Source organism: Lepidochelys olivacea, assembly GCF_965140295.1.
Source record: "Lepidochelys olivacea isolate rLepOli2 genome assembly, chromosome: 18".
In the NCBI taxonomy this organism is placed as follows: Eukaryota; Metazoa; Chordata; order Testudines; family Cheloniidae; genus Lepidochelys; species Lepidochelys olivacea.
This window is the reverse complement of record NC_140428.1, coordinates 13409793-13436336: the sequence shown is the minus strand read 5'-3', so window position 1 is coordinate 13436336 and position 26544 is coordinate 13409793. Positions and strand designations below refer to the sequence as shown.

The following is a 26544-nucleotide window of genomic DNA, read 5'->3' as shown; positions in this document are numbered from 1 at the left end:
ATATGAATGTTTAGCATATCTGGCACGTAAATACCTTGCAACGCCAGCTACAAAAGTGCCATGTGAATGCCTGTTCTCACTTTCAGGTGACATTGTAAATAAGCAGGCAGCAGCATCTGTTGTAAATGAAACAAACTTGTTTGTCTTAGTGATTGGCTGATCAAGAAGTAGGACTGAGTGGACTTGTAGGCTCTAAAGTTTTACATTGTTTGTTTCTGAGAGCAGTTATGTAACAAAAAAATCTGCATTTGTAAGTTACAGTTTCAGGATAAAGAGATTGCACTACGGTACTTGTGTGAGGTTAATTAAAAATTTTTTTATCATTTTTATAGTGCAAACATTTGTAATAAAAACAATATAAAGTGAGCACTGTACAGTTTGTATTCTGTATAGTAATAGAAATCAATATATTTGAAAATATAGAAAAACATACAAAATATTTAATAAATTTCAATTGATATTCTGTCAGTTTTCAAAGTAGCAGCCGTGTTAGTCTGTATTCGCAAAAAGAAAAGCAGTACTTGTGGCACCTTAGAGACTAACAAATTTCTTTGAGCGTAAGCTTTCGTGTGAGCTGTAGCTCATGAAAGCTTATGCTCAAATAAATTGATATTCTATGGCTTAACAGTACAATTAATTGCGATTAATTTTTTTTGAGTTAATTGAGTGAGTTACCTGCGATTGAGAGCCCTGCTTCCTATCCAGGTAAAGCCTGGAAGAAGAGGTAACACAAACAGATCCTCTGCTTCTGTGTTATTGGAATAGGTCCTGTTTGTACAACAAATGTAGTATCAGTTTAACACTCATGCAACCTCTACTGAGAGGCAATATGGACTATATTCTGCCTAGAGCTGGGCAGGAAATGGTTTTCCTGTCCAGTGAATATTTTCGGGTGTTCATTTTTCCCCCCATCTCAAATCAGGATCAAAAGTCAAAATTTCAGATATTTTGCAAACTGAAAATCCAATTTTTTTTTCCCCATGTCAAGTCCATTGAAACATTTGAATTTTGCTTTTTTTCTTTTCCATTTTTTTCAGTCTAATGGCTTACATTTCTAAATGAAAAGTCATTACAAACTAGAAAACTGGCATTTTTTGGGTGGAGAACGTCTTGACAATTTTTTTTTATTTTTTTTTTCCCTGTTGGTTTTCAAGGCAGGAAATGTGTCAAACCCAGCATTGTTTCGCGAACAAGTCGGGGTTTAAAAAAATGGGCATTTTTTTCAACAACAACAAAAAAGATTTGTCAAAAAAAAAATCTCAGCCAGTAATATTCCTGCCTTTGCAGGGGGCTTAATTTAATCTTGTGTGTTCTATTTTTAGGGGAGCAGCGGGGCCAAGTGCTTTGAGAAATGAAGTCTGGGGGGTTCTGTTCCCAGTTTTTCTCTGACTTTCGGTGGGACCACAGACAAATCGCTCCCCTTTCTGTGCCTCAGTTCTCCCTTCTGTAAAATGGGGATAGTATCCAGTTTTGTGAAGTACTTTGCACTGCTGTAGTGCAGAGGAGCTTGGAGATCTGGGAATGGTCTTCACTTTCTTACTGCAATGTAGTGCTGCTAGTCTGTGGACTGCCATCCTCTGTTCAACCACAAAATGGAGCAGCCAAGGCCACAATAGTGCAAGCTCCTGCAGGCTGCTCTGCCAGCAGGGCCTAGGAGAAGTGACTGGGAGGGATGCCTCTAGGCACTGAAGAGAGCTCTAGTATGGAAAGAGGAATTCCATTCTGTCCTTGGCCTCTTTGCTCTCACTGCCAAACACTCAGAGCCTGATCCAAAACCAATTAGACCAGCCATTCTCTGGGGCAGGGTTGGATGGTGGTTTGGTTGGGTTTGTCCAGCACTTAGCACAATGGGGGCCTGGTCCGTGGTGCAGGTTCCTAGGTGCTACCACGATACAAATCATCAGTAAGAGTGTATTCGGGTAGCCGTCTCTGGGGCGAGATGCACACTGCACTGCCAGCCCAGCTGTGTGGGAGCCGCACTCGTGGACTCACTGTTTCCAGGCCTGAGCTCAGGCTGGACCCAGGCCTCTTGGCCGTCTGAACACGTCCTTACTGCGCTACACGCAACTAATTTGGGTCTGCGGCTTGTCCTGCGTCCACACTGCAAAGTGACGGCTTGGCCCTGAGTCTCAATGGGGCTCGGACGCTCACCGTCCCATCTGCAGCAGGGGCCGGGGACCTGAGCCTGGAGGGGCTCTTGGACCAAGGTCTGTGTGGATGGAAGGGGAGTTTGGGCCCAAAGCCAGGGTTTATGGTGCAGTGTAGACCTCTTAATTGGCCTGAGAAGGACTTTGGATGAATTATAATGGGGCCTTTGCTAGGTGCACACTAGTCTGCTGAGGCCTGAGCTAAAACCACCAGTGTTTTTGTTGTTCCCACTGAAAAGCTGGTGAAGGGGAACGATTCCTGACCACCACTGTGACCACCTGGGCTGTGCTGGCACCAGTGAGCCAGTGTGGGGGTGCTCTGCATCCCATTCCCAATCTGTTGAGCCTCTGTTCTTAGTATTTCAATTATCTGCCTTGCAAAAGTGCCTGAGAGCGCCCAATCATGGATCAGGATCCCATTGTGCTTGGCCCTGGACAAACGAAACCTCCAGCCCCTCTCTTCTTTCCTTGATCTCTCAGCCGCTAGGGTTTGAGGAGTTTAAAAAATAATCCTGCAACTCAGAGACTGGCAGTAACTTCCATTTATATTTTCCCTTTAAAGGAAGCAGGACTGAGATTGCACTGGGTGTAGCATTAGGACCCAGTGGTGCAATCATGTTGGAGGTAGGAGCTACTTGTCCCATTTTGGAGCTTTTAGACCAGACAGAAGGGATCAGGGCATCTGGAAAGGAACAAACCGGCACATAGATCCCAAACGGGTAAGAGAATGAGAAGGGGTGAGAGGACACGTTGGGATAATGTCCCTTTGATTTGGGGAGCGGAATGCTTCCCAGCTGGAGAGGTGACATCTTTGGGTTCGGCTTGGAGGGACGATGGGAGGTATGATTTTTGTGTATAATTAGCTCAAAGTGCGGAAATGCAGAATTTCTCGGTTGAATGGGGGAGGAGGGAAATCCCCTCAATTGCATTTTTTCTTCTTGCCAAATGTCTTTGTGTTTCTCCAGCCTAAGGTGGAGCTCAGCTCTGGAAAGCTGTACTCTGGGCTTTAAGCAAAAAGCAATTGTTCTGAGCAGCCAAAAAGTTTGATGGGGGGGAAAAAGGTTTGGGGGGGGACGACGACATTTTTTAAATCTAGAACTAGACAATTGTAGAATTACAGATGTTTAGCCATGAAATAAATCTAAAAATATCCTAACTTTTGAAGGAAGCTCTAACTCCCCCCCCCCCAGAAACTAACTGTACAAAAGATAATTTAATATCTCCCCCCACCCCCCAAAAAGTGTGTGCGGGATGGGGGGAATTAAGCCCACTTCAGTGAGTTTTACCTTTGGTCAGTGGCCAAAAAAACCTGAAACCTCTCTCATTCTCTTTGTTCTCTCACTCTCTGGCAGCTGGATTGCTGTGTAAAAAGTTGGGGGAGGGGGCCAGCCTTTTGGAAGGTGGGGTTTAACTGAATGAAAGAGGGCGACTGTGTTGTTCTTTCTCTGAGATTGATTGTTCCCAGATGTGCATTACAAAAACATCTGGTTTCTTGGAGCGCTAGACCCCTGCACAGAGCAGAAAGGAAAGTTCCTCCGTAAACTTGGGCAGATTTTCCCACTTCCAGCTCCCACCTCCCGCTTCCAGCAACAGCCACATCTTTCATAGCAAAATCTATCCTCTTTCCAACTCTGCCTGGGTGTGGGGGTACATTTAATGGGGTTCTTCAGTTCGGTGAGTTGGAGCCTGGAGTGTGTATGTGTGTCTTGGTGTCTGTTGACTGATGCTGTTCCATTGATTTGCTCCAAATGAGACACTGGGATGCATGTGGCTAGTGCCCGTCTATCGGGACCCTTCGACCACTCACTCTTTTAGTGGGGAGCAGGGGGCATGCCCAGAGTGAATGTAGCAGCATGTCACTGGGTGAGCTTCCCAAGAAGGGGCAGGGGCTGACAGCTGAAAGGATGAATTGAGGACTCAGAGCGGGGGAAGAGGGAGCTGGTGGCTCGAATGCGGCTTTGTGGAGAGTCAGAGCTTGTCTACACTTGGACGTTTTCTGGACTAAGAGGGATTTCAGTAAATTGCCAAGTGGAGACCGGCTCCAGCAGCTTGTGGAGACAAGAGGACAAGCTGTGACATTAACTAACCAGCAGTGGCCACCGTGACCAGTCTAATGGCTCAAAGGGCCATCCTTGGTCGTGGCCCTTTGTATCAGTAAACAGACCGTGCAGCCCAGGGACCAACTCTACGGAGCAATATTGTTTGGTTTTGGTATTACGGCAGTGCCCAGAGGTACTGATCAGATTAGGGCCCCGTTGTGCCATGTGGTGGCCAGACCCCTGATAAGAAATAGTCCCAGCCCTGAAGAGCTTAGAGTAGAAACGGGCAAGACAAAGGGTGGGAGAGGAAACAGGCACAGGGAGGTCAAGTGACTTGCCCAAGGTCACACAGCAGATCAGTGGCGGAACCGGGAATGGAATCCCCTGGCCCATGCTGCCTCCCCTAGGCAGGTTAGCTCAGAATTTTGACATCATTTCAGTTCATCGCCAATCTTGGATGGCAGTGATGAAAATAGAGCTAATGGAGTTGATTTGTGCTCGCTGCACGGGGAAGTGCATTGGAAAGCTTATGCTTAAATAAATTGGTTAGTCTCTAAGGTGCCACAAGTACTCCTTTTCTTTTTGCGAATACAGACTAACACGGCTGCTACTCTGAAACCTGAGATAAATGCTGGCTTTTGAGGTGTAAGTGAATCTCAAAGAATTGATTAGAAAAAGATGAACTGACCGGGCGTTGCCACCCGCTGTTTAGGGATACGAATGTTCAGACGAAAGACGTGATCTCTGCCCACGTCCCCAGTCTACATCGCGCGCACAGCCACCCCACCTGAGACTGATTGATCCCTTTGTCACGCAGTCCTGGCTGAGAGGCTAAGGTCTGAATGGGCCGGCATGGAGCCTGTACTTCCCTCTCGCTCCTGATAGTGCTCTACCCACTGTGTGGATAGAGGACTTGGTGTGTGGGGTTGCCATTGTCCCCGTACCCTATGCCCACCACACTCGCACATGCTAACAACCCAACGAATTAACATATTTCAACCCTGTAACTTAAAGAAAAAATAGAATAACATGACATCCAAAGTCTGGCAAATAGCAATAGCCGAAGCCTGGATTCGATCAGTCAGGGGGGCCCTTCCAGGCTGATGTTCCTGTGTGAATGGGCCCAGTTCTCCCATCTCTTTGTGAGAACTACGAGTCTGGCTCGGTGGAATTGAAGCACTGCGCCGCTCAGGACAATGCAAGCAGGCTTGAAATCCAGGGAGGCAGAAGTCAGAGGTGGGAGTTAGATGCACCCTCCTGGATCCAGCCGCACGAGCGGTTGGATTCTGGGGTAGAAGAGATACAAGTGCAGCACTGGACGAGTGCCAGGCTTGAGCTGTGGTTAAAAACAAGGATGAGTCCACGTGCTTCTCTCGTTGTGGCAGGTCAGGCTGAAGGATGGGGCTCCAGAAGACCCAGTGCCTCTAGGGATGCCAAAGGAAGGGGCCCTGGGTCCATCTGGCAGTGGTGGGGAGCTGGGCAGGGAGGTGGCCCCATTTTCCTTCTCAGCACCCCCAGTTCTGGCAGCTGAATTCCAACGTCCCGTGCACATGAGCTGACGATGGGGCGTGTTCCTCCTCCTCACCTCACTCACTAGAAAAGGCGGGATTGGCCTTTTCCCTTCCCCTGTGGGACTCTGAATCTGTTCCCCTCTCCTTTATAGCCCCGGTGGGGTGAGAACTGGCTTGGAACCAGACTCCTCAAGCTTCAGAGCTCCAGATGCAGCCCGTGGGGGAAGGGTTTTTTTGAAATAGTGCCCAGCTCCAACTGGTCCCCCCCTCCTGTGGACGTTTCCACCCCCTTGACCCAAGGCAGTTGCCCTTTCCTGTGATGCCACCCACATGCCTGTTCTCTGGGCTGCCAGCTGTGGGGTCCGAGCTGGCAGGTTTGCATGTGCAGACACATGTGTTGCACCCTGGGTGCGGAAGGCTCAGCCCTGGCGCCTTGACTCTGGGCTCTTAGGAGGAGTGAGAACAGAGCCTACAGACCATGTGCAAATCACAGCACCCTCGTCTATCGTAGACGTCAACGGGAGACCAAAGCAAAGCTTCGAGATGCTGCAGTACCCCTGCTGCATAGCCAGGGCACGGGCAGTTTCTCCACTGGCCCGTGCTTTTGTGACGGGTGGTAACAACCTCCGCAGGTGTCAGTACCCATGCAGCTGCACCACTGCTGGACCGTGGGCAGTAATCTTTCCGAGTGGAGATAAGGCCTGAAGGAGCGAGGACTGGCCAACTGAGGGCTTCAAAGACTAGCACCAAAACCTTGGAGCTAGTCCACTGCTGGCTGGGGTGCTGTGTGCTCTCATCAGCGGGTGTTGCCTACTGGGCAGGCTGCTGCCTACTGGGCAGGCTGCTGTCTGCTGGGTAGCTGAATCTTCAGTGTGAACCCCACATTGAGGCTCATTTGCCTCTTATTCACTCTGGTCTCTGTGTGATCTTGGGCAACTCTCTTCCCTGGACTGTGCCTCAGTTTCCCCGTCTGTATAATGGGGACCATTATCCTTGCCTATCTCACAGGGGCCTTTGTAAGAGTTTGTGTCTGTAAAGTGATTGGACTCCTTCAGACACAAGAGGCAGGAAAAGAGTTAAGTGTTTTATTAGGGCCGGGCAAGCTCATTTGGCCTGATTTCAAAGGCACTGGAACATGGTGGGCCTGGAAGTTTTGACTTGGATTTATTGGCTTCATATGCCTCTCAGAGGCAAGACTGAGACAAGAAAGGGAGAGGGGAGAGTGTAATTGGGAGGAGTGAGAACAGAGCCTACAGACCTTTAGGATGATGGGCTTGTCCCTAGCCAACACACAGGCTCCCTGTCCTGGAGCTAGGCCAGTGGTTACCACCTATTTACCATTGTGGGCAGCATCCAAGATGACCTGTGCCCCCGAGGAGGTCACGTGGGCTGCAGCTGTGTGCTGATTGGGCTTCCAGAACGAGACACAAGAGGGTTTGCAAAACTCTAGTGGCTTTGTCAAGCCAAAAACAAATGCCGGGGCTCTCAAACTCTGACCCCCATCCCCAGTGACAATATGTTGGAGGATTTTGTAGTCCTTGCTATTCATTCACCAGTGTTGTACAAGATGCAAAATACCCCTTGACACAAGGAGCATATGATCTAGGGGAGCAGTCGAACTCTGTCTGTTTCACCCCCGAGCTGGAGAAATCTTGCAATAAGCTTTCAGTAATGTTGTGTATTTCACTGCCAGCCGCAGGGGCTGCAAGTTAGGATGGTGGGGTGTAGAGACAAAGTGGTGGAAGGCCTAGGGCTGGAATAGCAGGAGGTGCTGGAGATCTGGATTGAGGTGTATTGGCAACGCGGTGGGTGGTGGAGGGCAGGACTGGAGTGCCGGGGGAAGTGGGAAGTCGCAGGACGGGATTGAGGAGCGTGGGCAAGCAGGAGGGGGAAGAGGAAAGGGTGGACCAGCAGGAGGCACTGTGTGTGGGGACTGAGGGGCATTGGCAGAACTGCATATGGAAGCTTTGCAGCACCTTCCGCCTTTCCACGGTTGCCTACAATTAACCATCAGTTGTTTGTCTCTTAAATGCAATTCTCGAATCTCGCTTCCCAAAGCTATCCCGGCATTGCTTGTGCTTTGATGGGAGCCTGGCGTGACTCTCCAAAGCAAACTGCTCCTAGGAAGGGATACACAGAGCCTTCCAAGGAATCCTTCCCAAATGGGCTCAAATCTCTGCAAACCACTGAAAGCCAAGCACGTGCAAATAGCGAAGAACCCAGCATGGTCTTGTCTAGCCCGGTGTCCAGTCCTCAAATGCTAAGCTATCCCATCCTGCCTTGGGGCAAAGGCCCCACTCCCAGCCACCCCTGTGCTCAGACTAGGACTCCTGGCAGCCCAAGAGGAATCTAGCTTGCTTGCTTGAAAAGTGCTTTTCTGGATCATTGACCTCATTCCTTTTCCAGCTGACTGCATCAAGGGGGCGTTTGGCCCTGGATTAATTGATTGGAAGCTGGGGAGGGGCAGGGGTGGGGGGAGAAGAGCATCAGCATGGGCAGAAATGGCCTCCTTCGATGCTCTGCGCACGCAAGCAGAGTTCCACAGCATTTCTTCAAAGGGGGGGAAATACCAGGAAACTTTCCTAAAGAACGAAGCGTATTACATCCAGGCCTGTTTTAAGGACACTTTGCCCAGAGCATCGAGCAAGTATTTCCTTTTCGGTGAAGGACCTTGGGGGTGGGTAAGGGATGGGGGGGGGGAAGCATTCCAAGGAAAACGGGCATGGTCAGCGGGGGGAGAAAGAGGAAAGAAATTCTCCCCTCTGTAGCTCAGGAGAGCAAGTCTCTATTCATGCATGGAGAAATCAGAGGACACTTGGAAAGAGCTGCTGGATGCATTAGAAGTGGGACTTTCAACCTGTCCGCTGGCCCCTTAAATAGGAGGCTTTTGACCACAGCCTGTGCTAATTGCAGAGTTTGGCTATGTGATCCTACTCTACACACACCCACCACCCCTGTACCTCTGCTATTTCTTAAAGGGGCACACGCACTAAAGCGGCGATCTATGCCAGTGTATTTTTTCAGTTCACATCAGTCTGGAAAAGAATCTTTTAAAACATATCCTTCCCCCTCCCTCCCCATGTGATTTGCTGTTCCTGCAGCTGCCAGACTGTTTTTGGCTGCTGTTCTGCAAACCCCCACGCTGCCCTTGACTCATACAGTGGCTACTCCTGGGGGTTAAATTAAGCATGTGGGTAAGTGCATGGGGGAGCCGGGCCTTTGTTTTGAGGGTGGGGACTTGATAGAGGGGAATCCCCCCCCCCTTTTTTTTTTTTTACATGTGCTTAGCAAAGGTTGTGCACAGGTCCGTTAAGCACAGGTTAGCGGTGCTGGTCACAAAGGAGTTTTGGGAAATAAGCTTCCTACGCTGATAACAGGGATGACTTGTCTAGAGGAGGAAGGACACGTTCCACCTTGCATTGGCACTAACGAGATACCGGCAGCAGTCCAGGCAGTGGGTAAGCCGTCACAACGGCATCTTTGCCAGAGAAGCTGGTAAACAGATGGGCAAAATATAGGGGAAAGACGAAGGGCGAAAAAGACGCGGTTTTTGTTGGCACGTTACCACCCCCTTGTCCCCCCTCCCTTTACAAGCTGCACCAGCAAGTCAGCTGTACAACCTGCAGGGTGTATTCGAGTCGAGGAAGAGCTCTGTCTTTCGCCAGCAGAAGTTGGTCCAATAAAAGATGTGGCCTCCCCCAGCTTGTGTCTCTGATATCCTGGGACCGACATGGCTACACAACACTTACGCTTAAGCAGCGTCTGCTCCTATCAGTACTGAGGTGAGAGTTCTCCAACGAAGCCCCAGCTGCTGCAAGAACGAGGCAGCATCCTGCCGTCTGCATGAACCCACTGCCCCAGCAGGACGCCAGGGGGCGCTACGCTGCTGGAGTTGCTTTGTCAGGTGACCCATCGACGCGAGCTCCCTGCCGCTTGTAGCAGTTGAAGATTCCACAGCACTATTTCTGTTTGTTTCTTTGTAACCTTTTCAAATGAGTATTTGCATATCAATCTAAAATCAAGAAATTGGCTAGTTATTATAGTTATCCCACCGCTCCCACCATGTCAAGGTTCCTTCCCCACTCTGAACTCTGGGGTACAGATGTGGGGACCTGCATGAAAATCCCGCAAGCTTACTTTTCCCAGCTTAGATTAAAACTTCCCCAAGGTACAAACTATTTTACCCTTTGCCCTTGGACTTCCACTGCTACAACCACCAAACGTTTATCTGGGTTTATAAATCTCCTCACTGTATTTTCCACTGAATGCATCTGATGAAGTGAGCTGTAGCTCACGAAAGCTTATGCTCAAATAAATTGGTTAGTCTCTAAGGTGCCACTCGTACTCCTTTTCTTTTTGCGAATACAGACTAACATGGCTGCTACTCTGAAACTAGTTATTATCTAGCACTCTTCATCCAGAGATCTCAAGGCACTTTACAAAAGTATGAAAGAATCATCCCTTTTTAATAAATGGGAAACTGAGGCACAGGGTGGGGCAGTGACTTGCCCAAGGACCCAGGAATACAACCCCGGCCTCTTTTTCCTACTCTCCCCCCAATTCACATCATTAAATTGAGCTGAACTCCAAAAGGAAACCCACTTACGCTACAGTGTATTTAATGAATCGGTGGGAATTATGCCAGCAATCCTTTCTTTATAGAATCTCATGTCCAAAACTGATTTTTCCAACCTGGGATCCACTTACTTAGTAACTAAGGGTACGTCTACACAGCAAAACAACACAGCGGCTTCCAGTTTCAGAGCCCAGGTCTACAGACTTTGGATCAGCAGACTCGCACTACAATTCTAAAAATAGCCATGTAGACGTTCTGGCTCCAGCTGGTGCTCGGGCTCTGAAGCCTGGAAAGGGAGATCAGTTTCAGAGCCCCATCCCAAGCCGGAATGTCCACATGGCTGCCAACCCAAGTCTGTAGACAGAGGATCTAAGACTCACTGCTATGTCGTCTTTTGCTGTGCAGATGTATCCTAACACACCTTGGCTTTCAGTTCTCCATGGGCAAAACCAGGCTACGTCTTTGGTTTCATGCCCAAATCTGAAGTTGTTTTGGTGTATTTGTTAGTTCTGCAAGGGATACAGAGCATCCATAGTTGGGCCTGGCTTCTCAGATTTTACTGGAGAGCTTGTTAGTTGTGGGAAGCGTTTACTTCCTTGCTAGAGCGTTTTGTACAGATATTGTAATACTGGTAGGTAGTTTAACATGCTGCAGAACTGGGGACCCTTCAAGAAATTTTTCCAAAAAACTTTCTGGCAAAAGTGAAATATCCAACTACGTTATTTTTCTTATATCAGGGTTTGCATATTTCTCTCGCCCCCTTGGGCATTGGGAATGACCCCATAGCAAGCACTGCTTAGCCACTCAAACTCCTCTGGGAGCAATGACCATGCTTTCTGCCCCCATGATGTTCCCCTTGAGTTTCAGTGGGGTTGGTTTTCTTCACTTCTTGTGCCAAGCTATGGTGTTTATACTTAGACCTGAATTTTTTTTTAATGGAAAACATTGAATTTTTGCTGAAAAAAAAGAAAACTTCCACCCCAAAACCTCAAAATTTTGATTTGAAATGCTGCCCCACTGCTTAATGGGAATTTTAGTTTGGTGGTCTCATGCCTCCATTTTCCTCTATGGGCCAGCTCCCTGGTCAGACTACATCTCCCACAATACACCACTGTCACCCTTCTTGTTGAGCCACCATGGTGTATCACAGCAGATGTAGTCGGAACCTGCCTGCAGAGGAGAATGGGACCACGAGCTGAACACCAGCTCCCAGAAGGCACCGCAGCAGCATTCCTGAATCAAATTTTTTCAGGTATTCCGTTTTTCAACTAAAAGTTGAGATTTGCAGTGGGACTCGGACACTTTCCACGAAAAAACTTCTTTAGTCTATGCTCCAATTTTCCATCAAATAAACAGTTTCCACCGGGCCTTGTGTTGCTGCACTCTATCGCACAGCCATGACATTCCACCCCAGAGGTGGCTGCAGTTCAGTGGGAGGAGAAGAGAATGCTGAAGCATGTGATTAGTCAAGGACTACTGATGAACATGTGAGGACCATGCTGATATAGTTACCATCTTTAAGCAATACCCTGTGTGTTGAGAGAGGAGAACAGGGGGTTCAGGTGAAGGTCGGGAAGGCAGGGCAGCGATGCAGCATAGATGTGTGTCAGTACTGAGGTTTTGGATTGAGTCAGAGGCCATCTTTGGAGGTGACCCAAGACACACCCAGGGGTACTGCCTTGTTCTGCCTTCCTTTGAGGCTGATGCTACCTGGAGTCACTTCTCTGCCCTCCACGTAGGGCACCATCCGTGATGCCTCCACTAATTCCCCTTTGTATGTCTCCTGGCTTCAGATGATCCTGGTGTTAAAAACAGCGAAAAAACAAACAGCTGAGTAAAGTCAGGCTAAGCATTGACAACCCTGGTCATGTTTTCCCCATGGGATGGGATGGGGATGGGGATTGATGTAGACCAAGAGAAATCACATTCTCGCCACTTGTGCAACGTTCTCCTGAACCAGAGTGGCTGAGATGAGGTCCTTGCAGATGAGTCTGTTCCACTCCAAGATCAGGTCGCCATCCCACTCCTTGCGTCCCCCAGGGATGCGGAGGAGGAAGATGGAGCAAGTTCGCCTGTGTTGGCTTGGATTGAAAGCCATTTCTCTATTGAGACATTGGAAGACTTTCAGTTTCACGTGAATGTGGGGGGAGGGGGAGGCGGTGTGAAAGGCTGGAAGATAATGCACTGGATTGGGACTCGGGAGATCTGGGTCCAGTGCCTCCCTGTGTGGCCTTGGGTAAGTCACCTCATCTCTCTGTGCTTCAGCGCCCCGTCTCCACCATGGAGATCATAATTCTCCTACCCTTTCTGGCTTGGATGCAAAGTTCACTAGGCAAGGACTCGCTCTTGCAGGGTGTATGTACTACCCCTAGCATAATGGGACTCTGATCTTAGCTGGGGCCTGTTAGGAGTAGCAGGAAGTGAACGGTGCTGGATTGACAGCACTGAAGGCCTCTGTTTAGCCGCAGGATAGAGATCACACGTTGGCGACAGTACAGGCATTCTCCAGGTTGCTGCCCTTCCCTCCCTGCTCTCCCAGCGTGCCTCCATCCATCCCCAGAGGGACCCTCCCTAGGGGCCGGAGGAGAATTCAGTCAAAAATGGTCCTTCACCTTGCTGGAGAAGTAAGTGCCTGTCTCCACAGTGGTGGCTTTGGGATATAGACACCAGTCCCGCTAGGAGCTGGACTGAGATTCCCCCCCAAATCCTGCGCTGAGGTGAGGATGAGCTGGTGACTCTGATGCTGCGCACAACAAACGGTATCAGAGATCAGAGATCCTCCTCTCTGCAATCCAGCATCTGTGATGGGCTATTGCCAGGAGATGATTAGCCTGCTCCCCCCAGAGCGCTGTGACTCAGATAGGCATCTTGTTTTGGGAAGAAGGATGCTCTCGCTCACCTCCCACCATCAGGACATGCTTGGGGAGATGTTAAGATCCGCCAGCCACTTGGCTCGGTGTCAGCCAGCTGTTCACCCTGTGTGGATACAGTAAGAACAAGGAGAGTACGTGCTTATGTCAAGTGACCTTTGGAAAATGAGCCCAGCATGTGTTCTCACTTAGCCGGGCTGGGCTTGCCCTCCAGAAACTTCCATCACCCCAGTGGAAAGAGGCGGACTGTGTGGATTTTAATTGGGAACAGCCTGCCTTCTGCACTGGGGTTACCAGTGTGCACAGGCTGTTGAGAGCTCCAAGGAAAGTGGCCGATGGCATTGCCTGTTTCTTGTTGGGGAGCTCGGGTTCAAATCCAGCCCTGGTCACTTGTGCAAGGAGTTTGGCAGCATCACTTCTTGGCACCCTTTGGATACAGCATTGCTCTGTTCTTGAGGCTCAGTGTAGGAGAAGCAAGGGTTTTGCAGGCCAGGGCTGAGTGCTTTGTTGGATGGGGAGCTTGGAACTGGATTACTATGGGATGTTGCAAGACAAGAGTGTGGGGCAGTGGCAGAAATATGCACAGGACCCAGGACTGGGTAAGGTAGGGTTGCCAACCCTCCCGGTTTCACCAGGAGTCTCCCGGAATCAGGCCCATCTCGCAGAGGATATTGAAGCCAAACTGGGAGATTTGAGGCTGCTAAAAGTCTGGCAGTGCAGCGGGGCTCTGCACGCTGCCCTCGACTGCAGGCTCCCTCCCCCTGGCTCCACGCAGCTCCCGGAAGCTCTCCATTGGCCAGGAGCTGCAGGGGGCGGCACCTGCAGGCGGGGACAGCGCGCCGAGCCCCCATGGCCGCCCCTCCCTCTAGGAGCCGGAGGGACATGCTGGCCGCTTCCTGGGACCCGCCTGAGGTAAGCATCACCTGGAGCCCACAGCCCTCAACTCCTCCTGCACCCAAACTCCCTCCCAGAGTTTGCACCCCTTCCTGCACCCCAACCCCCTGCCCCAGGCTCAGCCCAGAGCCCCCTCCCACACTGAAAACCCCTCGGCCCAGCCCAGAGGCTGCGCCCCCCCCCCCACCCCAACCCCCTGCTCCATCCCAGTGAGGGTGGGGGAGAGCAAGCGATGGAGGGAGGGGGGAATGGAGTGAGCGGGGCGGGGCCTAGGAGAAGGGGCGGGGCCTCGGAGGAGGGGGAGGGGTGGGGCAGGGGCATGCCAAGGGTGTTTGGGTTTGTATGATTAGACAGTTGGCAACCCTAGGCCTGGGTTTCATGGGCCTGCCCTGCTTTGACCCCCACTAAAACCCCTGTCCTGGTTGAAGGGCCCCCAAACCGAGAGGTATACAGACCTAGTGCAGAGGATCGCAGTGCCACTCCGGTTTGGCCCGTCCAACCCTCTGTCTCCATCTGCAGCAGGGCAGAAAGGCCGAACCTGAGTGGCGGGGCGGGGTGCTTTAGCCATTGGAAATGTTGGGAGGGATGAGGAAAGGTGCGGTGGTAGAAGTGTGCGTTTGTGCGGGGGCAGGGTCCCAGCCTGCTAGCAGATGGTGCGACGGAAACCAGAATTAAGGTGCACTGGCTGGTCAGGGATAGATGCTGTCTGCTGTGTTGTCTCAGAGCAATGAAATTCGTCATGTTCCCCGACAATCCTTCTGAAAAAGAAATGGTGAAATATCGTCAGTTCGCTCTTACGGTGCACCTGATCTTTAATGCTTTACAAAGGAAGGTCGGTAACATTATCCTCACTTTGCTGATGGGGAAACTGAGGCATGGCAGTTGTCCGAGGTCATACATCTGCATCAGAGCTGGAAGCCGAACCTGTCTCTTCTGGCTCCCAGCCCGGTGCCCTATAGATCTAGCAACAGGCACTGGGCATGCTCCTGGTAGAACGGTAGTCAGTGCAATTCTATCGGCGCTGGACCTCTCTTGTTAGAGCTTGGAGAAGAGCTTTCCAACGAGGCTTTCTGCCATGTGCACAGAGGCCACGCTCTGCTTCCATCAGGAAGGGAAGGAATGCTGCATGTTCCAGTGATTCACCAGCATCTGGGGGCTTGGGTGGGGGCTTGGGCCCATTATAGTAGACAGCATGGAACACGCCTTTAAAAAACAGGCTGGTCTTGGCAGGGAGCATGCACATGGAGGGGCTGCAGATGGTTTCCTGATGGGGAGGAAGGGATGGTCTTGTGGTTAAGGGGCGGGGGAGTCAGGGCACGGGGTCCAGTCTCTTTTCTGCCACTGACATACTCTGGGGCCTTAGTTAAGTCACTTAAATTCTCCAAGCCTCAGTGCCTCTGTCTGTGATGGGAGGATGATCCTCAAAGGGGGGGGGCAGTTCAGGCTTCATTAATGTTTTGTCAAGTAGCTTTGAAACCCGTGGCTGGGAGATGGCACAGAAATGGCAGGTGTTCGGAAGTGTTAATTCTCAGTGTTTCTTTGGAGGAGAGCTTAGAGTTAGATGTGCAGGAGCCGTTAATGGGTCAGACTTGTCCAGCCAGCGGCCCACAGTAATTCCACCCCCATTGGCCTGGGAGACGACGATGAAGCATCAAGAAGAGGAGGGTGTAGAATGCCCCTTTGGTATCTCGGCAGTATCCCTAGGAGACACCTAGGGATTGTCCCTGTAATGACATGGTTGGGACGACGTCCAAAGCCTCCTGCTAATCCCTTCTCCCATCTTCTTTTCCAGACTTCCCAAAGCTCCTCCAGCTACCTCCTGCACTGCACTGCTCCGCTCCTCCCCGCTGCCCCCCGTGACCATGAGAGCAGTCTGTCTCATCCTGCTGTGTCTGCCAGGTGAGTGCAAGGCATCCCAGCCCCGAGCCCGCTGGCATGGGCAGGCCAGCATGGCATGCATGTACCTTGGAGAAAAGTGACCTGGTGCACCTGGTAGAGTCACTGTGAGAGATCCACCCACCTGGTCAGTGATGGACCAAACCCAGAGGGTGGGGGGAGGCACAGTCCCTCTCCCACAGAGCCTCTGATCTAAGCAGAAGAATCACACCATTCAGGTGTACGATGCACTGACCGACCGGCTCTCCAAGTGTGGCAGAGTTTTCATCTCCTGAAGCTCGGACTCAAATGCCTCTCCCGGGACTGGCAGTCACTGCTCGGCCTCCCGGAAGAGGGGCGTGGAGGGGGAGGAGTGATCCGAAGCGATTTGAAGGGGAGAGGGAGTTTGAACTCTATGGGGCAATGTGGCAGAAGGTAGAAAGTCAAGAGCAGGGGGAGGGTCCAGAGGAAGGGGCGAAGCAGTCTCCATCCACAGGGCTTCAGGAGTGAATAGAAAAAAAGGGAACCGAGGACAGGACCGCCTAGTGGCTACAGCAGTGGTTTGGCCTTAATGGGCCTGGGTTCAATTCCCTTCTCTGTCGCAGATTCCCTGTTTGTCACTTAGACTCTCTGGGCCTCGGTTTCCTCACCTGTGAAATGTGACGACATCCCTTCCCTACCCTCCGGCAGTGCTGGGGGGCTGGCCGCTGCTTTGAGATCCAGGGACACAAGGGCCTATGTAACAGCAGATTATTGCATCATTAATGACATTTTATGCACTTCTCCCTGTTGGCGTGTGGAGGAATGGGGGGGCGCCAGGGAGATGGCATCACTGTTGATTGTTGGTTTACGTGGATAATTAACGAGGCTGTAGGGTGTCTGTCCCCGGAGCAGGGCAGGAGGATGGCGGTGGCTCTGTGAGGTTAGACTGCATGTCTCCAGCCTGGGCAGCGAAGAGGCTGCTGGTCCTAGTTAGGGTTGCCAACTTTCTATTTGCAGAAAACCGAATAACTGTGCCCCACCCCTTCCCTAAGGCCTCGCCCCTTCTCCAATGCCCCGCCCCCACTAACTCCTTCCCCCCTCCTTCCATCACTTGCTCTCCCCCAGTCTCGCTCACTCATTTATTTTCACCAGGCTGAGGCCAAGGGGTTTGGAGTGCAGGAGGGGGCTCTGGGCTGGAGCAAGGGGTTGGGGTGTGGGAGGGGGTACGGGGTGTGGGCTCCAGGAGGGGGTTTGAGGTGCAGGCTCTGGACAGCGCTTACCTTAGGTGGCTCCCGGAAGCGGTGACATGTCCCTCTGCCTCCTAAGTGGCCCCGGGGGCTCTGCACACTGCCCTCACCCGCAGATGCTGCCCCCGCAGCTCCCATTGGCTGTGATTCCTGGCCAATGAGAGCTGCAGAGCCGGTGCTTGGGGCAGGGGCAGTGCACGGAGCCCCCATGGCCATCCATGCAGCTAGGACCCAGAGGGACATGCCGGCAGCTTCTCGAGAGCCAACTGGACTTTTAATGGCCCAGTCAGTGGTGCTACCAGAGCCACCAGGGTCCCTTTTCGACCAGCGCCTGCACAGAGGGTAACAAACATGGGAAACGTTCCCAGGCGGGGCCGAGAGAGACCAGAGCATATGTGCATTGGCGCTGGACAGGGAGTGGGGAGCGAAAGACTAGAGGAGGGGTGTGGGGGGTAGGGGAAGGGACCAGGCAGTGCATAGAACAGCTGGTGACCCATGTGGTTCCATCTGTTAGAGCTTTCCTTACGTGACAAGGGTTGCAACAAGAGATCTCAGTGGAAGGCTGATGAACCCGCAGGATGCCCCAGGCCCAGCTACTCGCAACGCAGCAATTAGGACCCAATCCAACAAGGCACTGAGGACCCCGCGCACCCGCCATTCAACAGCCACAGGGGAGAGGGTGCTCAGCACCTAGCAGGTGGAGACCTGATATGCAGAGCAGGCCCGTAGCAGGTGGCATAAGAACCATGCGGCAGCCGGGCGCTTGGGCTGTGCCTTGGTCAAGCAGTCGGAGATGGGTCTTCCCCTCCAACTCTGGGCGCTCCCCTGAGATTGTCATCAGGCTGCCTGCTGCCATGCCACGCCCAGCTGGTACCCCTGAGGGCAGGCCCAACCAGCCCATGCAGAGGCAACGCCGGTGGGGAGAAGGAGCCAACCCATCTTTGCCCGGCTGCCTGATGGCCACTGTCAGGTGGGGAGGGAGGGAGAAGGTGCTGCTCAGAGCTGGCCCATCCTGCCACACATCCCGCAATACAGAACTGGTGGCAGGAACCCGGGCCAGGCAGGTAGAGGTGGGAGGGGTGTGAGCGGGTGGGCAGACAATCCAGGAGGAGATGGAGCCAGGAGAGAACTTTGTTGAGGAAACCGAGAGTGGGACATAACCACCAACGCCGAGGTGGGTCGGGGGCTAACTGAGCTGAGGCGCCTCTGTGCCCTTGTTCAGAGTAATTGGACTGTGCTGGGGATTTCCCTCTGTCTCTCTTCAGCCTGCCCTGTTTGGGATCCTCCTTGCAAACCGCCTTGCACTGCTGGAGTTTCTGCAGTCGGCTCCAGCTGGCAGCCAGGGGGTGGCTCCATGGCCGGCGTTCCTCTGAGGGACCCCTCTGGGACCGAGATGCTCTGTGCTCTCCAGAGGGGGGAGGGTTGACAGTGTCACCTTGAAAATGGGGAAGGGGAAGAATTTGCAAACACAGCAGGTGTCCCCGAGCCACTGAAGAGCGGGGAGGTGGGTGGTGGTTATATGACAGGAGCGCCCTGAAATCAGGGCCCCGTTGCATTAGGAGCTGCACAGACACTCAGTAAGGCAGTTCATGCCTCTGGAGCTTGCAATCCAACTAGCTCAGAAAAAAGGAAGTTTTGCTACCCTCATTCTACAGATCGGGGAAACTGAGGCATGGAAAGATCATGGTTTGCTCAGTGTCGCACACAAGACCTATGACAGAGCTTGGAAATGAACCCCAGTCTCCTGCATCTCCATCCAGTGCCATAAGCACAGGGCCGTCCTTTCTCTCAGGGTAAGTCTCCACTGCAGAGGAAAAACCCGTGGCAGCAAGTCTCATAGCCTAGCTCTAGACTAGCCGTGTAGACATTCTCATTCGGGCTGGAGCCCCAGCTTTGAGACCCTCCCCCCTCGCCAGGTTTCAGAGCCCAGGCTCCAGCCCGAGCCTGAATATCTACACTGCTATTTTTAGCCCCGCATCCTCTGAGCCCCATGTACTTGAATCAATTGACCCAGGCTCCGAGACTCGGTGCCCTGGGTTTTTCTTTACAGTGTAGACGTACCCTCGGGCACGTGCCTTTCACTAGCTTGTTCACTGATTTCTGTGGGCTCCTGTCTCCACTATGAAAGGTCTCAGACCCTGTGATGAATCTCAAGATTGGGCCTTGAAAACACATTTCAGGTCGCGTGGTTTTGATGGCTTATGTGGATGTGAGGAAAACTTTGAGACTAAAGTCCAAACTAGACCCAGTGCAAATCCATTGACTTCAGTGCAGCAACAGCTGCTTCCACCAGGGCTGAATTTGCCCCCACTTCTTAATGATTTTCCACAAGCTCTTCCCGTTCATTTAATTTTTGTTGTTTATAAAACGATGTGTTCCTGGCAACATTTCCATGGACTGATCCTGGAACGCCGTCCCGGGGTGAGAGGAGTTGCGTGGGATGAATCAAATAGTCAGACCCTGGCTACATTAGCCAGGGGTGACAGGTGATTTCATGCACAAGCCCCCTACCCATCTCCCCAGATGGGGTTGAAACCAGTTTGCTCCTGTCTACACTAATGACCAACTCACTCTTGACCCCAGTTAAGGAGTCTGGGAGAAATGGGAGGGGGGGCTCTTGTGTTGCACACCTGTTGTTAACCGTGAGTCATTCCCAAATACAGTCTATAGTTAACCTCTAATACTCCTCCTCACCTTGTCCCAGGAGGTGACAGAGCTCACGTGATAGTCTGTGGGCTACTACAGCTGAAAGATGGAAAACTGGCCTCTCGGGTGAGAATGAGTTTCTGGGTACAGCTGAGTCTAGACTCTTCTCCGTGTAAGGTTTTAACCAGTAGAGAGCAGATTCCCTTTGTGAGTTTTAGATAAATCCTAGGCTGACTAGGGCAGGGGTGCCTTAGGCATTCATGGAGTCCGACCCCTTGCAAAGACCCATCTTTCAGAAGTGTCTGATTCATAGATTCATAGATACTAAGGTCAGAAGGGACCATTATGATCAGCTAGACCGACCTCCTGCACAATGCAGGCCACAGAATCTCACTCACCCACCCACTCCTGCGAAAAACCTCTCACCTATGTCTGAACTATTAAAGTCCTCAAATCGTGGTTTAAAGACTTCAAGGAGCAGAGAATCCTCCAGCAAGTGACCCGTGCCCCATGCTACAGAGGAAGGCGAAAAACCTCCAGGGCCTCTTCCAATCTGCCCTGGAGGAAAATTCCTTCCCGACCCCAAATATGGCGATCAGCTAAACCCTGAGCATATGGGCAAGATTCACCTGCCAGATACTACAGAAAATTCTTTCCTGGGTAACTCAGATGCCACCCCATCTAACATCCCATCACAGGCCATTAGGTCTATTTACTATGAATATGGCTCATCTCTTAGAGTATTGATCAAGGACAGTGGTGATGAGCATGTCTGTCGTGCAAGGGAATACTGGTACCAACGCCAGCCCCCGCTCTGTGCTAGAAGCAGCTTCTACAATGCAGAGCATAGCTTCAGTATCCCCAATCCCAAGCGTTAAAAAAATCACGAGTCCAGCCCCCAAAATCATGAGATTTGCTTTAAAATTGTGAGATTTAAGAAAATATATGTTGGGGGTGTTTTTTCCCTTCCCTTCCCTTCTGGTTTGTGAGCCTTTTGGATGCACTTGGCTGGTATTTGCAAGCTTTTCTCCATACTCATGAATGCTAGAAACTTTTTTTTAAATGAAAGTTGAGATTCTCGTACATTCACATGACTCCAGGAGCTGGGGACTTTTAAATCCAGTATCACAAGAGCTGGCAACACTACAGCTGTGTCCTCAGGCTTCTGTAGACCTGAATTTGCTGTTGACAACAAATAACAGCTGTGAATCATTAAACGTGCAAAACGTCTCAGCAGTTAAATCCGATGCATAAGTGCTGTCCAAGCAACAAAGGCACAATCTCTGCTCTCAGGAAGAATCTGTCATGTACAGACAGTATGTCTAGACTAGGATAGAGGTGTGTTGGAGAGGGGAAAGGCGGTTTAAACATATGAACTAAAACCTTTTAGCAAACATGGCTTTAAACCCTAGTGTAGTCAGGGCTCCCCTGCTGTGGAAAAGCTTTCCAACTTATAAGGACAGATAGGCACTGGAAGAGGTTACCTAGGGAGGCTGCAGAGTTGCTGGAGGTTTCTAAGAACAGGTTGGACAAACACCTGCCAGGGATGATCTGGGTTTACTTGATCCTGCCTCAGCACAGGGGGCTGAACTTGGTGACCTCATCCAGCCGTACATTTCTATGATTCGATGAACCAGCTTGCACATCTCGTCTTGCCTACACCACGGTTTTAAAATGTGTTAATAATGAACCCTGGCGCATATCTGGCGCTTTCCATCAGTAGCTCTCAAAGTGTTTTACAAGGGAGACCAGGAGTGTTACCATCACTTTACAGCTGGGGAAACAGAGGCACAGAGTGGGGACATGACGTGCTCACCCAGCCCTGGTAGAGTCAGGGATAGAACGCAGATTCCCTGAGTCCCCCTGTATGCTTGTGGATTGCTCTCAGTGCACAGAGTTGCTGTTCAAACCTTCTGCAAAATCAAAGGTCACTAGAAACATTTCTCTGAATTTCTTCAAATATTCTGATTGCGTCATTACGTTTTGGGCTGGGAGGGACCCCAGTCCCTAGCAGCATTTGCAGCCCTAATGTTGCAGCCTCCTGCTATTACATGAGATCCAGCAAGTGAAACCAGCCAGCCTATCTGATCCTTGAGTGGAACTGAAAGAAGCAAAGTGGCGTTAACAGTGAGAAATATGCGCCAAATGTGAAGAGTCGCGTTTGTGAAAGAACGTGCTTTTTAACGCGGTGTCACTTTAAGACTGTGTGTACATGGGAGCTAGAGAGCAACCAGTTTTACCATCCCATGACAACTTTTGAGGGAGTCATATCCCAGGTGAGTCCTCTTCCACGCCATTGGCTCGGCTGCATCTTTCTCTCTCTGGTTGAGACCAGAAATTCCATCCTGGACCGGCAAAATCTCCGTGAAAGTTTCGTCAGAACCGTACATGCCCTAGGAATCTTTCGACAAAATTGTTTTGACCAGCTCTAGTGTGTGCTTTTTCCGGCAAAGCTTCTTGGGACATCTCCCCCGTGCCAGCAGGAGCACGAGTGTAGACGGCGCTCGGGCATTTTCACCATCGTGTCATCTGAACTTGGCAGGTCTATAAAATACCTGTGGTCCCTGAGGCCTGTCTACACTTGGGCTCTCGCTCCACTGGCAGAGCTGTGCCTACGATCGAGGGTTGGGGGGGGAGAGACTTCCCCAAAATGGCTGATTTCGAGAAGGCTGAAGTTTGACTCAGATGACCAGTGGCAGCTGTGGCTAGCAGCGTAGGGTTGGGGTTCAGAAGGGTGGCAGCCAGGTGAGTACGGCGGCAGATTTCATAGGCCGGCAGGGGCTCAGCTTGGGCTGGGGTTCAGCTAGCCGGTTGCTTCGGGAGTCGGGCTGGCGCTCAGGGGCTGGAAGGCGGCCTGGGGGTTGAGGTGGTTTGGCGGGTGGGAAGGGGTGGGCTCGGGGCTCTGGTGGGCGAGGGGGCGGGTCCTCAGTCAGAAGGGGCGGGACTAGTTGGGTGTATTTTTTCAGCGGTGCAGATAGGGAAGGGGCAGTGGGTAGTGATCTCCACTGGACGTTCGACCTGTGTTTGTTTTATACATGAAGTGTGTGTGGCAGGGAGGAGAGACCCTGTGGGAATTTCCAGACTTCCATGTGCGTCCCGAGGGGAAGTGCGTTTTCCAACCCCACTGAGGGGCCTGAAGATGGACAGGGAAAAACAATGGGTACTGAGCAGTGATTCGGCTCTTACAGCTTCTTGCAAGGGTTGGGGTTTTTACCTGGTCTTGAGTCATGTTAGGCTGTTGTTCTTTCTGGGCCTAAGCCAGCTCTTCCCCTTCCTCCTCTGCCATCTGCTGCTTTGTGGAGGAGTGGAGGAGCTCTTGTTCACTCAATGACTTCCAGACGGAGGGAGACTTGTCTCAGTTTCCTGCGTCATTTGCAAAGCCCTCGACTTCCAGTGCATCGGCTTTCCTAGCTGCATTTGAATGCAATGGCTGAAGAGGCTAGCGTGCACGCGTCCCATAAGCACAGCAGGGTTGGGGGTATGTTTCCATCTGGACGTGGGTACCCCATCGGCACTCAGGGGGCCGTGGGTGTGACACGTGCTCTGCACATCCAGAGGAGAGGGCCTTAAATGTCCACTTTGCTCTGCGTCCGGCATTGTCGGTAGCTCAGCCCAGATTGGACCCCAGGGTGGTTTTAACTTGGATCCAGCCACACGTAAATCCGTTGGGCTGTCAGTCAGGTGATTGTCTGTCTGTGCACCTCGGCGGGGACGCCCATTTTTAATACACTCCCTGAACTTGTGCTTGATAAGACAGATTTACCAAGCTGCCAGCCAGCCAGTTCCAGGCACCAGACCTTGCTGTCGGTGTAGGAAAGGATGAGGGACAAGGATCAGGAGCAGACGGACTCCCTCAGTTTGCAGGCCTGCCCCACACTTGAGATCATTCATTTGCTGATTTTGGGACCTAGCACTGTTCGTGCTCTCTGAGATTGTGGCCCTCATTTGTGCTGTCTCTGTGTAGCATGACTCACCCTACAATTGGCCTGGAATTAAAGATTAATCTTTAATTAAAGATTATGTCATGTGATGAAATCTCCAGGAACACACCCAAAACTGGCAACCCTAATCCTAGTGCTTGAGTACACGGCTGGACGCATCATCCGAGAGGTGGTGGCTCACAGCTGGGTCTAAATGTTCACGCGCTTGGCTAATTTGAGGCCTCATGAAGTTCCCACCTGCAGTGAGGAGGAGGATGTTTGAGGCAGGACAATGCCAAGCACACTCTCCCAGGACACCTGCGAGTCCCTGCCCGGGGTGGGGGGGAGGCAATCCACAGTCTGTGCATCTGATCAGCGGAGACGGAGAGCACTGGCCCATGTAGCTCAGTTCAATGCACTGTGCGGCCTTCGGGGTCGCTGCTATGTGAGTTCAGCTCCCGCTAGTTGAGGCTGCTTTGGTAGAGCCATTGTGGGACAAGTAACTGTCTCAGACTCCCGTCTGGCTTGCGCTGTCCCTCCTGGTTGTACGGTGCTGGTGCTGTTTGGGTCGACCTGGAGTCCTCTCCTGGGAATTCCTGCTCTGCAGGCGGCCCTGTCCAAACCCTGACAAGGGGCAATCACAGCGACTGAGCCCCTGCGGGCCTGAGCCAACCTTCCCAGCTGCCAGGAACGGTGGCTGGCCACGCTGCATGGAGACACGCTGGCGATCCTGGGGCTGAGCGTCAGGTCAGCTCTCTTCATGCAGACAAGCCCTGATGATGAAACGCTCAGGGAAACTGAGGCAGTGAAGGGCCTGTTGTCAAAGCAGCACAGAGAGGCCACTGCCTGCCGACTTCCAGGCACTGAGCCCTTCACCCACTCAAAGGAGCCATTGCTACTGGTCTAGCATTCCCCCGATGGGCTGTCCCGGGGGGGGGGGGGGGGGGCGGGGGCGGGCTGGTGAACCAGTTCAGACCACGACCACCCTCGTGTGAACATGGCGGTGGAGTCCAGTTGTTGATTTCCAAGAGCTTTGCTAGGCCAGCAGATTGGGGCTCTTCCAGGGCTGCTGAGGGTGTGGTGTGGGAGGGGGGATTGAACTCACAGACACCTGGATGTTGGCTTGTGCCTAGGATGCTGACTCCCCTTCTACGTGTCCATCCCACGGGCAGTGGGGGCAGCTTTCTTACACGGTGTCTGCCCGCACTCAAGGGACAAGCAGCGGGAGGGGCATGGGGGGCCGTTTTGAAAGGGTCAAATACTTTGAGCACTCAGTAAACCACAATGATTTCTCTCTCCTGTGTGTGTGTGTGCGTGTTCCCAGCAGCACTCCTGGCCCAGGGACAATACGATCTCGAAGGACCCCCTTATCTTGACCAGCTGCAGTATTCCCAGTACGACCCTCAGTTAGGTGAGTGGTCCTGGTGGCTTCACGTATATATCTCCCCCCTCCGCCTGCTCCATCCCTCAACATACACACCTGCTCTTTGTGTGTCTCGGTGAGACAGCTTCATTGCGTAACAGATCTCGCCATCTAGGAGGGTTTTTTCCTGATGTTCAGTCTGAATGTCCCCTTTTTGAATTTCATTCCAGTTTGTCCCACGCCAACCCTTTCCTCTCCCTCCCTGGTATTTACACCTTTCGGGTCCTTGGCGAGATCTCCTCCCAACCCATGCTCCAATCCCAGTCCACAGATGTCGCTCCATTAAACTTCCCCCTAAACCATTCCCTGGTAATCAAAGAATCTCCGGGTTGGACGGGACCTCAGGAGGTCATCTAGTCCAACCCCCTGCTCAAAGCAGGACCAATTTTTACCCCAGATCCCTAAATGGCCCCCTCAAGGATTGAACTCACAACCCTGGGTTTAGCAGGCCAATGCTCAAACCACTGAGCTATCCCTCCCCCCCCCCCCCCCAATGTCTGATGCGCTTCACTGAACTCTTCTGATTTATAGGATTGTAGGACTGGAAGGGACCTCCCTGGGTCATCTCAGTGCAGGGGACTGGACTGGGCAGGATTTGTTGCTATCTCCCTGGTAACAAGGTGCCCGGAGACAAACAGAAGCACTCCCAATTCTACATTCCAGGATGTTGTTGCCTTTAAACTGCATGAAATGTTTCTCACTGTCACATCGCCCAACAAACTCACAACTGATATGCTGCCCACGATCATCCCTAGCTGATAGAGAAGGTTGGGCAATTTAGGGTCCTCCCAAGTAAAATAATCTGCCTTTTCCCATCTGGCAAAGCTAATTTAGTCCATTAACAGAAGTTTGGCTAACTCAGGTTTCTACTTCCCCTGTTCAGAGTGGCTCATGAGATTTCAGGGAAATGATTATTGCAATATAGCAACTAAACTCCGATGGTTCCTGGTATTCTGTTGTGCTAGGCTGCTTCCAAGAAGTGTATTCACTGCCCATGAACCTTGATCAGTCTAAGATTTGTTAAAGATACAGACGTGTTGCGTTCCAGTACGGTAACTGTCACTGAATTAAACTGAACGTGCTTTATAGCCCAATGCTCTTTGCAACACACTGGTTGGGGGTGGTACCAGGCAAAGGTAGCAGCTGCTATGCCTTCAGTACCTTCTTTCTCTCAGCCAGGGTCTTTCAGACGTTACAGTGAGTGAGTGTTGTCCAGGCTGCTGGGATTGTCATTTAATCTGATCTGGAAAAAAAACAATTATTGGGATTTTACATTCCCCCTGGAGAGTCGCTGGAAATGGGCTGAAGAGACCAATGGCCAAGATTTTCAAAAGCGACAAGTAATTTGGGGGGCCCAACTTGAAACATCTTTCAGAAAGTGCTGGACACCTGATCTCTGAAAACTAGGCCCCGT

At 51.7% G+C, this 26544-nt stretch overlaps 1 protein-coding gene across 3 annotated transcripts in view; it reads left to right on the top strand.

Moving 5' to 3' along the window:
* The first annotated feature begins 2739 nt into the window (after positions 1–2739).
* MFAP2 (microfibril associated protein 2) overlaps positions 2740–26544 on the top strand; it is a 31748-nt gene continuing 7943 nt past the window's right edge. The window contains exons 1-3 of one of the 3 annotated variants that reach the window (XM_084651556.1): positions 2740–2866; positions 15830–15936; positions 25032–25118. In XM_084651556.1, coding sequence (XP_084507682.1) covers positions 15900–15936; positions 25032–25118 — 124 coding nt within the window. In that variant the 5' untranslated portion in view covers positions 2740–2866; positions 15830–15899. Of the gene's footprint in view, positions 2988–15829; positions 15937–25031; positions 25119–26544 lie in introns of all 3 variants that reach the window. The other 2 variants (XM_084651555.1, XM_084651554.1) reach the window with 2 other exon arrangements.